Below are 12,678 nucleotides of genomic sequence, written 5' to 3'. Positions count from 1 at the left end.
TAATGGTTAAGGAATTAGGCCTGAGAGAGATAATACAGGGTATAAAATGAGGATATTAGGGAGAGGGCATTGGGGGAAGGGAGTGAGTGCTGAAGAAAACATTGCCCACTTCCTTAACTGGCTCTATGTATGCTGGGAGTGGGTTGCAGAGAGAAGCAAGCACAGTTGATAAAAGTATTGCAAAATGTATTTATCTTTCTTTAAATCACATGTAATTGTAATAAAAGTTGTTTTAGGACTTCCCTGGTGGTCCAGTGGTTAGCAATCCACTGCCAATGCAGGGGACACAGGCTTGATCCCTGGCCTGGGAAGAGTCCACATGCTACTGAGCCTGCGCTCTAGAGCCTGCTCTCCCCAATGAGAAGCCACTGCAACGAGAAGCCCTCAGGCTGCAAGTAGAGAAAGCCTGTGTGCAGTACCAAAGACCCAGCACAGCCATAAATAAATAAATAACTTTAAAAGAATAATAAAGATTATTTTAAAAGATTTATAAAAGCATCCATAATCCCACTAACCGGACACAATGGCATTAATATTTCTTTTCAGTCTTGATTCCTCCTTGTGTATGGTTTACATTGCTGTTGTCATCCCGCTTTGGGCATGGGTTCTACACTTTTCATCCAGACTCATCATATAAATGCTTCTCCATGGTAACTGCTGTCTTCACCTGCATTGTTTTAGAGGTTGCATCCCATTCCGGCTGAGGGAGATTTGTTATGGGCCAATGAAATGAAATGATTAGCAAGGGTGACTCAGGTCTTTTGAGTTCCTGTCACCCATTGGTGAACAGGTCAGGCTCAGGGGAAGTTGAACCCGGCCCCTCGAGATTTTCGGGGGAGTTGTCTCTGCTCTGGCTACCCTGCTAGGGATGCAGCCCTTGGGGTGCTTCACAGATGTGTGTAGCTACCAGCAGGAAAATCCTCTTCCTTAAGTGAGGAGGCAAGCCTAGTAGTTTCCTCCTTCTCTCTTCAACCTTGCAAGGAGCTGTTGGTTTCTTAAATCAGTTAAGCTGGGGCACAAAAGTTTAGATTTCTCATCTCTTACAAAGGTTTCCATTTCTTCCGGAAAAGGGATTTAATTTTACTGCTGTAGCAATTTATTTTGGCCACAAGAATCTGCTTACTTCTTTTCCTGACACTGAGATGCCAGGCTTGGCACATTCTGGGCAGGAAGAGGGCATTCCCCCTTTAGCTACAATGCCCTCTGCTCTCCACCCATTTCACATCACTCCATGTCCTCCTTGAAGCCATCCTTGGCCTTTTACACCCACACCCAGGTTTCTGACATCTTAAAACATTTACTGTTTGCTCACAGTCACATTCTCCTAGAGGGCAGCTTGATGTCAAACAAACCCAGGACTGGAAAGCAAGATACTTCAAACCTTGTCCCATTGCTCACCATCTGTGTGGCCTTGACTAAGTCTTTGCATGCCCTGGGCTTTAGCTGCTCCAGTTTTAAAAGAACCCAAAGCCAGTGCTCTGTGACAACCTAGAGGAATGGGATGGGAAGGGAGGTGGGAGGGAGGTTCAAAAGGAAAGGGACATATGTACATGTAATGCCAATTCATGTTGATGCATGGCAGAAACCATCACAATATTGTAAAGTAATTATCCTCTAGTATGAAAAATAAACAAAATATAAAAAATTGAGGGGCTAATCTCCATTGTTCCTTCCAGCTACCATTCTAATCTGAACTCTTTGGACCTTTGAGGTTGCTATTGTGTGAAGATTTGTCTCCTTGATTCTTGCTCCTTCCTCCAATGACCTGGAGTCTTCCTGCTCATCAGACATCATCTGAGCAGTGTTTAAATGGCTATTGTTATTGAAAGTACGGATTGAGTCTCTTCCACAATTTGCTTCCTGCCCTGCCCCTGCTTATCTCTTTCTTTTCATCCAATAAGTAGAGTTCAAACTCTGTTCTTTCTTTTGTTTGAAGCTGAGTCTCTGATCATGATAAAGTACAACAAATGGAAACATACTTTCTGAAGGCCATACTTCAAACACTAATGCAACATGCCACAGACCAATCCCAACAGATTGCCCACAGCCAATTCCATTCCCCTTTTATGAGGCAGAGATGCAAGGCAATAACTGCTCTTCTCAGAGGAAGAAGTGGTTAGCTGGAGGGCAGCCGCTTGCCAACTATCTCTGTCACCAGAGCATGAAGGCCCCTTGCAAGGACAAGTGACCCGCCCCGAATGACCATGTTTGCTTCGCCCCAAATTGCTGAAGATTTGGTTGTGCTAAAAAAGGTTATAGGAGCAGTGCTGAGAGAGATGAAATGATTTGGCTTAAAATCAGAAAAAGTCAGAACTTTCTGAGGCTGTTTTTATGTCCCCAAATGCAATGTCCTCTGGAGAAGCCACCATTCTGGTTGGCCAGCAGCCATCAAACGATAGACCCTCCATAATATCCAGTCAAAACCCCAACGTGCCTTTATGACTTATATCCACCACGTTCCCTCACCCTTCCACCCAAGGCACACTCCTCACAGTCTTCTGTGCCCCCAGCTCACCCTCAGGCTCTTCCCTCTGCTTGGGATGCACTGACTGGCCCATATCATCCTTATTAATATTCTATTCACTGTTTGGGACAAAAAGGAGCTCAGACAGTGTCTCTACTATGGGCTTTGGAGTTTGAATGTGCGTGCATACGTGCTAAGTCGCTTCAGTTGTGTCCGACTCGGTACAACTCTATGGATTGTAGCCTGCCAGGCTCCTCTGTCCATGGGGATTCTCCAGGCAAGAATACTGGAGTGGGCTGCCATGCCCTCCGGGGGATCTTCCCAACCCAGGGATTGAACCTTCGTCTCTTATGTCTCCTCCATTGGCAGATGGGTTCTTTACCACTAGTGCCACCTGGGAAGCCCAGAGTCCAAATGACTTGGGTCTAAATCCCAGCTCTTCCACTTCTAGGGCAGGCTACTCAACTTCTCTTGCCTCCATTTCCTTATTTATAAAATGAGGCTAATAATATCCCAGCCTTGCAGAGCTGTTGTAAAGATCTTTTGAGATGTCAGAAGGCTTGTGACACTGAACATAAAGTTCCTGACATATAGCAGGGGCTCAATGAGTGGCTTTAACTATTATTTCCCTTGTGTATACTTTCTTGGGGCAATAATATGGTACTATATTTATGTAGAGATGTAACTCATCTCTCTGCTCAATAGAAACTAAGAAGAAGGTAGGAATTATTTGACACTCCTGTTACTTTCTGTGCCAAACATAAAGCTTTGGACAGAGTAGATTCTTAAAATGTTTTGTTCAGATGAATTAAATATGTCATTTTACTTGCCTTTTCCTCTTGGCAATACCCAACAAAGACAAAAGAAAGTCAAAATTGAAAAAAACGTGGCAAGAAATCATTTCTTCCTACATATTTAGGCCACGTCATATGAGGTTCAGCTTTGGGGTCTTGCCTCTTAAACTGTAAGTTCCCGGGAGTAGGGAGGGCTTTGAGATCATGACCTTTATGTGTGCTTTTGGTATTTAGTGCTCTGCAGGGCACTTGCTGAATATTTAAGTGTTGCTATTCATGATAAAAGCTTGAAGATTGACAGATCAGGGAGCAGAAAGACGACTTGGTAATGGATTTTATTGCAGACAAATGCAGGAGAAAGTCTGCTTAAGGGTTATAATTGTCCTAACTATTCTAGTCACATTCTGAAACACTGTTCTCTCACAAATGAGGCTCTGGGGTTTCTGGGTTTCATCTTTGTCATGAGCTGCTGGGCCCCACTTCTACACAATAGGGAAAGGCCTGGGGTTTGGGCAGTCCCTCTTGTGGAGTACCAGTATAAGGTCCTTTGGGTCAGAATAATCTACATTTTTCTTAGGAGACATCCAGGCTGTAAAGAAGCTGTCACCCAGACTGACTTCTGGTTCCATGTTGGTGACCCTGGCACAATAAATAAAGCTTTGGGCTCAGCAGAGGCAGAGTAGCACAGTGGTTAAGAGCATGAACTCTGGAGCCCTTCTTTCTTGGTTTGCATCTCAGCTCCTCTCCTGTTTCCCTGTGACTTTATGCAAGTTATTCAATGTCATCAAGCCTCAATGTCTCCATCTGTCAAATGGATATGTGATAGTTGTTGTTTTTTGTTGTTCAGTTGCTAAGTTGTGTCCAACTCTTTGTGGCCCCATGGACACGCCAAGCTCTTTTGTCCTTCACTATCTCCCAGAGTTTACTCAAGTTTATGTCCATTGAATTGGTGATGTTATAGTAAGAGTGTCTAACTCGTAGGACTGTTATGATGATCAAAGGTGTTGAACTACACAAATACGTAAAACTGCACCTGAAATATAGTAAGTGCTCTGTAAGTGTTGACTCATTATTTTCGAAGTATAAGGGTTGTTCTCCCAAATCATATGAAAAGTTGTGTATCATGTGCTTCTTTTGTGCCTCCATTTGGTCAGTCCTCATCCCTGGGTCTGAGGTGAGCCCGGGGTGGAGGGGGGAAATGTCTGCTCTGGTGTAGGCAGGAGACTAAGGGAATGTGGCAGCAAGGATGACATAAGGGGTACAGATCTGGAGATACATAAATGCAGTAGTGGTGGTTACATGTGCAGCTGAGGGACAGGGAAGATCCAGAGGTGTCTCCCAGGTGATTGAGACCCAGGATCTGTTGGTGGTGACACCATGAAAAGAGAGGTTCATATGAGGAGACTGGGCTTGAGAAGTCAGTAGAATATTGGGATGGCATGTAGAGCTGTCTAAAAAGTGTTGCAAATGTAACTCTGGAACTTGGGAGAGAGGTCCAAAGAGAGCTGTAGATTTAGGAGTCACCAGAGTCAGACACAACTTAGTGACTAAACAACAGCAACAGCAATGTTTGCAGTGAATGCTACGAGAACCAGTGAAATTCTTCAGATGGCTTACAGCCAACTGTCCAGTATCTAGACCATGACTGGATAATCAATATTTTAGGCTTTGTAGGCCATATGATCTTTATTGCTAGTGCTCAACTCTGGCATTTTGGCTTGAAAGCCACCGTGGACAATACATAAGCAAAAGAATGTGGCTGTGTTCCAACAAAACTTAATTTACAAAAATCCACGGGCTATAATTTGCCCCAACCTGCTCCAGACCAACATCTTACACATAGTAAGTAAATTTACACAATAAAATTGTATTGGCTTAATCTACTAGCTACAGAAGTTGTCTAAAGTTGAGATTTTTTAGAATAAGTAAATTTTTAGGAATTTAAACTTTTGTTAGGAATACACCAACACACACACTAAAGCAAGCAGGAGAGAGGGTGTTTGGGTTTCTGGTGCCATACATGAAATAAGGGGGGCTTCCCAGGTGGCGCCGGTGGTAAAGAACCCACCTGCCAAAGACAGAGGGCTTGATCTCTGGGTTGGGAAGATCCCTTGGAGAAGGGCATGGCAACCCACTCCAGCATTCTTACCTAGGGAATCCCATGGACAGAGGAGTCTGGCAAGCTCCAGTCCATAGGGTCGTAAAGAGTTGGACATGACTGAAGTGACTTAGCATGCACACGTGCACATAAAATACGAAGCCCCAAATTAGAGATGTGCCCTTTAATTTCAAAGTATACAGCTGAAACCTGTTCTGAACCTAGGTTCTAGGCCTTCAGCCAAGTGTGATAAATCAGACTGGTAAATTACGGGGCGAGGTGATGAGAGAACCATTCAATGTTAAACCCCCAAGGACCAGGGCTGGTGGGGAAGGTGAGGTCCTGGCTTCTTGGAGAGCTCTTAGGAATCCAGGGTGGCACTCTCATCAAGTCCAGGAAATTGACCACAAATGTGTTAAATAATTAAGACACTTCCCACAAGTATTTGTAACTACCATTACAAAGAAGCAGAGACAGGAAGAAATGGGAGGAAATGAAAAAGAAGATGAAGAATTGGAGCCATGTAAGGGAGTACGCATTTTGCACTCAGGGAAGTAGTCATAGAAAAGTTGAGGGAAAGAGGGAGAGATTGACTGAGACCCCCAACCCTTCCCTCCAAACAACAGAGAGATGCAACAGATTGTAAACAGTAGTTGAAACAGACAACCCAAGGGCTGAGGGGTTCAGCTACTGAATCAGGGCTGATGATGTGCTCCCTCCTTTGTGTCTTATATTTTTGGCTGGTGGATCAAACCCCTGAAGTCGGTCGCTTCTGTTTGAAGACTGAAGCTGCACAACTCAACTCCCTGGCCACATTCCTGGGGCTGATTCTGGGGTCTTGGATGTCAAGTAAAGGGAGACAGCCTAGAAGAGAGGCTCATATTTGACCACAGGTTGTGAATGACTTCTTTATCTGTTTCCAAAAAAAATGTGTAAGAGTGAAGAAGCCCACAGCTCCTGGGCAGTCAATGTGGCTTGAGATAGAGTGTGGTCTGTGGCTGCAATGACGGCAGCAGCTGTGTGCCAGTTTGGGTACAGATGTACATATAAGCACCCATGCATGTAGAGACACACATTCCCACGCATGTATGTGTGTATATACACACATATATGTGTATATTATATGTGTGTGTATACATTGACAAGTTTTTAATTTTTATTTAGTTAGTTAGTTACTTATTTTTTGGCTGCACTGGGTTTTCTTTGCTGCTCGTGGGTTTTCCCTTGTTGTGGCAAGAGAGGCTTTTCTCTAGTTGCAGAGCATGGGCTTCTCACTGCAGTGGCTTCTTATGTTGCAGAGCATGGGCTCTAGGTGTATAGGCTTCAGTAGTTGTGGCACACAGATTTAGTTGCCCTGTGGCATGTGGAATCTTCCCAGACTAGGGATGGAACCCATGTCCCCTGCGCTGGTGGGTGTATTCTTAACCACTGGACCACCAGGGAAGTCCCCACATAACTTTTTGGCCATTGGGAAATTAGAGGATGTGATTCAGGAAGAGGCTTGAAATGTCTTGGGTGACTGGGTTTTTACCCTCCTTTGTGCTTCTTTCATTGCCATAAGGAAGACATGCCCCAGAGGAATGAGAACTATGTGAAACAGACCTGAACCTAATTCATGGCCTGGAGTTAAGCCTAACTGAACCTAGTCTAGATCAACCAAACTTCAGCTAATCTCTAGCCTAATAAATTATGTGATAGTCTTTTACTTAGGAAAAGCTGGAGTTACACTTGCTCACAAAGAGGAAAAGGACTGATTACTACTGTCTAGTTTTTGTGATCTGGTTTTAAGGATTAGTCATACAAACATTGGAGAAGGAAGTGGCAACCCACTCCAGTACTCTTGCTTGGAAAATTCCATGGACAGAGGAGCCTGGTAGGCTATAGTCCATTGGATCACAAAGGGTCAGACATGACTGAGCAACTTCATGTCATCATACAAACATGAAACAATACATCATGGGGAGTGGCATTGCTCATTGGAAAAGACCCTGATGGTGGGAAAGATTAAGAGCAGAAGGAGAAGGAGGTGATAGAGGATGAGATGGCTGGATGGCATCATTGACTCAACAGACATGAGTTTGAACAAACTCTGAGAGATAGTGAAAGACAAGGAAGCCTGGCATGCTGCAATCCATGGAATTGTAAAAGCGTCAGACACAACTGAGTGACTGAACAGCAAAGTACTGAAATATGGTAGTGAGGTTGATGCTGAAAGTAAATACATTGAAACTGAAGTCATGTGAAGGGTGATGGCTGAGCTCTTCTGCTTGAATTTCATATCAGATCTGAATGAAGAAAAGTCCTCCAACAGCTGAAGTGAGGAGGGGCCCTCTTCTGATGGCCCATCCCATGAGCATGAACTCTTAGAATCCTCTCACTGAGAGAGGGTTCCCGAGTTCATCTGGCCCAGTTTCTTGTCCCCTGTACAAATGCATTCTGTGGCATCCTTGATGGAAGCTGATCCAAATTTAGTCACTTACCTATGTAATCTTGGATAACTACAGAAAATGTTGAAGTCAGACAGACTTGGTTTTACACCCCAGCATTGTGACCTTAAGAATTTACTCATCTTTGAATCTTTCATCTCCACTAGAAAACAGAGATAATAAGGATGCCTACCTCACAGAGCTGTTGGGAGAGTTAACTAGATAACAGAATGACACATTTGTCACAGCATCTGGCACCAAATGCAGTGGCTCCCTTCCTGATTTGTGTGTGTGTGTGTGCACTTGCTTAGTCACTGGGTCATTACTGACTCTTTGCGACCCCATCGACTGTAGCCCACCAGGCTCCTCTGTCCATGGGGATTCTCCAGGCAAGAATACTGGAGCTTGTCACCATTTGCTTCTCCAGGGGATCTTCCCGACCCAGGGATTGAACCGACGTCTCTTATGTCTCCTGCATTGGCAGGAGGATTCTTTACCACTACACCACCTGGACCAGCACAGAAAACTCCAACCCTCTGCCATACAAAAGCCTTCTGATATCTCTATAAAGGGAGAACCAAGCTGAGCTCCAACCTGGTCCCTGCAATGTCCAGATGCTGAGCCTGCTGGCCTGAATCAAGTGTCTCCTTCCAAACTCATTTGATGGATGGGGCATTTCAATTTTAAGTTATAGATCATCAGCACATTTGACTATCTCTGGACTAGAAAAACATCAGAGGCAATTATTGACTGTTTATTGATTTAATCAGACAGTTTCACACAAATTATAGTCCATAAAATTCCGAACTTCTTGTAGTCACCCACAAGCAGAGTTTCATTGTAACTTAAAATGGAAACTACCCATCATTCCTATATCTGGAAAAGCAGAGATGGAGCAGTGTGAGCAATGATGCATGGGAATGGAGAAGGGGATGGTTCAGAGAACAGAAGGCAAGTTCTAAGTGAGCTGTACTGTAGATGTGAGTGAAGAGAAGAGAGGACAAGAAAAGGAGATTGGGGACAGGTCAGGAACACCTCGAATAACATGAGGAGTTTGAAATTTGAAGGCATTGGTAAACCATTGAAAGATTTTGAGCAAGAAAATGGCATGGTCAGAGCTTTGCTTCCAGAAGATAACTCTGGGAAGGAGGGACTGGATTGGTTTGGTAGCAGACAGAGCAACTAGGGACGGAAGAATACTTAAGAGTCTATTGCAGTCATCTGGACAAGAGGTGATAAAAGTTGTGCTCGGGTTCTGGAAAATAGAGAACAAATATGAGACATATTGTAGTGAAAAATCTCTAGGGCTTATTGACTGGTCAGGGAAGGCAAAGAGAGAGGGAAGGATGACTCAGATTTTAAGCCTGGGGAAAGTGACTGAGTTATCTAATTTAACAAGCAGGATGTGGAGCATACCTGGCATCACCAGGTCTTTCTCATTTAATTTTAATGCGTATATATGTGTGTATATAGCTCCATGTACATATAGAATAGTATAAAATCAATAACCCAATACACACATACACACACATACACATTCTCTCTCTCTTCCAATTCAATATTCATTAATTTTAACTATGTGTAATTACAGTGAAATGAGAGTATGGAGGCTTTCTAACTTCATCTGAGAAATTACACTTTTCATACTGACAGTGTAGGGATTATATTTTAGGATTTTGAAACTGTTGTTAGTCCTGCTGATAATGGTAGCTGCAGTTGACTGAGTACTCACGTGCCAGTGCTTCTCACACATCACCTCATCTGTCGGCACAACAGACTGTGAGATGGACACTGTTAAGGGTCTTCCCAAACCACTCCCAATTCCATCTTCCCTTACTTCCCGCAGTAAAGGCTCACCTCCTTGGCCACACAGCCCAGGTCTGCACAAGGAGAACGTAAATGATACCTGCTTGGAATGTTCTAGATAAGACAATGGCCTCCTGATAGCAGGATAAGAGGAGACTGAGCTGGCACTTCCTCTGTCCTCATATTCCTGGCTTGAATATGCAAATATGCTTAAAACTGGGACAGCCATTTGTGACCATAGGTGACACACATATAGATGAAAAGCCAATGGCTCAGGATGTCGGAATATAAACTGTGTGACCTCAGTGACATTGTTGAGCCACTGAACAAGCCTTGGAGCCACTATGTCTAGGCCTCTTGATAAGTGAGACAATGAATAACTGCTATGTTCAAACCACCATTGGTTGTTCTTCTATTATTTAAAAAAAAAAAATGCATCCAGATGTTCACTTGCTTGCCTGGGCCCAAGCCAGAAAATGGTGGACCTGCGAGTAAAATCCAGGTCTTTCTGACTCCAAAATGATACTATTAGCTCTTGCACATCCTCCCTTCCAATACCCATACACAGAACAATGTGAAGGGCTTATTTTATAGTGTGATGGATGCATCTGCTGTCTTTTTCATGGTCTCTATTGCTCACTTCTTCCTCCACCATTTTGGATGCCTCAGAAGTGTCAAACACTGAATGAAATCCTAGGAGATGGTAAGATGATTATGATTGAGTCCCTGTCCTCAAGTTGTTCACAATGTAGAAGAGAGGTTGGCAAGCTATGGCCCATGGGCCCAGTTTGGTTCACTCGTTTTTGTACAACCTGCCAGCTAACAGCAATTGTTATATTGTCAAATGGTTGAAAGAAAATCAAAACATAAAAATTATAAGAAATTCAAATTCCAATTTAGTGTTCATAAATACAATTATTTTAAAACACAGCCATGCTCATTTGTTTAGGTATTATCTACGGCTCCAACAGCAGAGTTGAACGGTTACTACAGAGATCATATGGCTTGCTAAACCTGAAATATTTGCTACCTGGCCCTTTACAGAAAAAGTTTGCTGACTCTTGGTCTGGAGGGGTGGCAGCATCTAGAGAAGAATTAGGCAAATGACCAACTCATTTGAGAGAAGGAATGTACACTGAGATACTTAGAAAAATTTTCCCAAACAGGAGAGTCCAAAGCTCTGAGTCTTATCAAAAGACTTTTCCCCTGAAAGATAGATTCTAAAAGAAGTTGGAGGTGGGGGTGGACTGCAATGAAGAAGTTGGAGGTGAGGGTGGACTGCAATGTCTGTCAGGTTGATGCAACTTTGTCTAATGAGTATCTTTTGTTACTTGTTGTTCCTTAGACACAGGACCATGTGCTCCAGTAGGTTTGAACTCCACCCAAACAGAGAGAACAGGTCATGAATTCTTTTAATGCACACTATAAAATTACCTTGGAAAAAATTGATTGACCTTTTAATTAAGGCCCTCAGAGCCTCCCACATATTGGCTTTTGCCTGAAACTCTTATGCTGGAGATTTTTGTGAGCACGTGAACCATCCCTCTCAAATCCTAGTTCCTGTCAAGCAGGACTTGCTGTCCTCAGGGACACCGCATACCTTGTACACATCACTGCATTGGTGGAAAAGACTTTTCTATGAACCTAACTCTAAAAATCAATAGAATGTTTAATTCTTTCTTTTTTTCTAAAGGAAAGTGCCAGAGAGCCTCTTGCAGTAATAATGGTGCTTGTTGTCTGCATGTAATCACACAACTGATTGCTTTTTTGTCCATTTTGATTCTGACTCTTAAAATAGCCATGACCTAAATAATTTGATTTTAATGAATAAAAATGATGAAACTGTGTAAAACTACACTTCTGATGTACTAACAAAAGAGACTTTTGAGCTCAATAAACTCACTCCCTTTTTGTCTTTATTTTACAGATTAGGACACTGAACTTAGCCAGAAAGACAGCTTGTCAGTGGCAGATCATGTACGCTTTCCAGTTGTGATGAAAACAAAGACCAAGACTACCTGGCACCTTTGTCAATCACACATGTGGTTTCTGGATGAGGTGAGTCTGTAATTTGTTATCCAAACTGAAATCCTTTGGTTCAACAGGCACAAAGCAAAACTGTTCATCAAGACCAGTGGTCACCCTATAGGTAGGTAAGGCAGGTGCAACAGGTCATGTAGGCCTTTGGACTCATTCTTTTTTAATTTTTATTTTATATTGGAGTGTAGTTGATTCGTAATGTTATATTAGTTTCAGGTGTACAACAAGGTGATTCAGTTATATATATATATATATATATATGTATATACACACATATGTCCATTCTTTTTCAAATTCTTTTCTCATTTAGATTATTACAGAATATTGAGTAGAGTTTCCTGTGCTATACAGTAGTGTGTTATGTTAATCCCAAACTCCTTATTTATCCCTTCCCTACACCTTTCCACTTTGGTAACCATAAGTTTGTTTTCAAAGTCTGTAAGTCTTTTTCTGTTTTGTAAATAAGTTCATTTGTGTCATTTTTTTTTTAGATTCGACATATAAATGATATCTTATGATATTAGTCTTTTTCTGTCTGACTTACTTCACTTAATATGGTAACTTCTATTTATAGATCCGTCCATGTTGCTGAAAATGGCATTATTTTATTCTTTTTTTTATGACTAATACTCCATTGTATATGTGTACCACATATTCTTTATCCATTCCTCTGTCAACAGACATTTAGGTTGCTTCCATATCTTGGCTGTTGTAAATAGTGCTGCTGTGAACGTTGGGATACATGTATGTTTTCAAATTATGGTTTTCTCCAGATATATGCCCAAGAGTGGGACTGTTGGATCATATTTGCAACTCTATTTAGTTTTTTAAGGAACCTCCATACTGTTCTCCATAGTGGTTGTAGTTGTACCAATTTACATTCCCACCAACAATGTAGAAGGGTTCCCTTTTCTCTGCACCCTCTCCAGCATTTATTGTTTGCAGACTCATTCTGGTAATCAGGTGTGTCTCTAAAACGTACTTCTATTTCCTGACTTATACCTCTAGTCCTTTCGATCTTGTAAACTTTGTACTTGATGAGGGCCAGGT

General features: G+C 42.5%; 1 protein-coding gene across 1 annotated transcript in view; it reads left to right on the top strand.

The window, feature by feature from the left end:
- Nucleotides 1–12,678, top strand: part of CES5A (carboxylesterase 5A) — a 264,129-nt gene that overhangs the window by 150,632 nt on the left and 100,819 nt on the right. Inside the window, exon 3 of the mRNA XM_081510654.1 lies at nucleotides 11,516–11,646. Within this exon, the coding sequence (XP_081366780.1) occupies nucleotides 11,642–11,646 (5 nt within the window). The 5' untranslated portion in view covers nucleotides 11,516–11,641. The remainder of the gene's footprint in view (nucleotides 1–11,515; nucleotides 11,647–12,678) is intronic.

Source organism: Giraffa tippelskirchi, chromosome 7 (genome assembly GCF_054371585.1).
Source record: "Giraffa tippelskirchi isolate mGirTip1 chromosome 7, T2T-mGirTip1v1.2.pri, whole genome shotgun sequence".
In the NCBI taxonomy this organism is placed as follows: Eukaryota; Metazoa; Chordata; class Mammalia; order Artiodactyla; family Giraffidae; genus Giraffa; species Giraffa tippelskirchi.
This window is presented reverse-complemented; position numbering and strand designations above follow the sequence as displayed.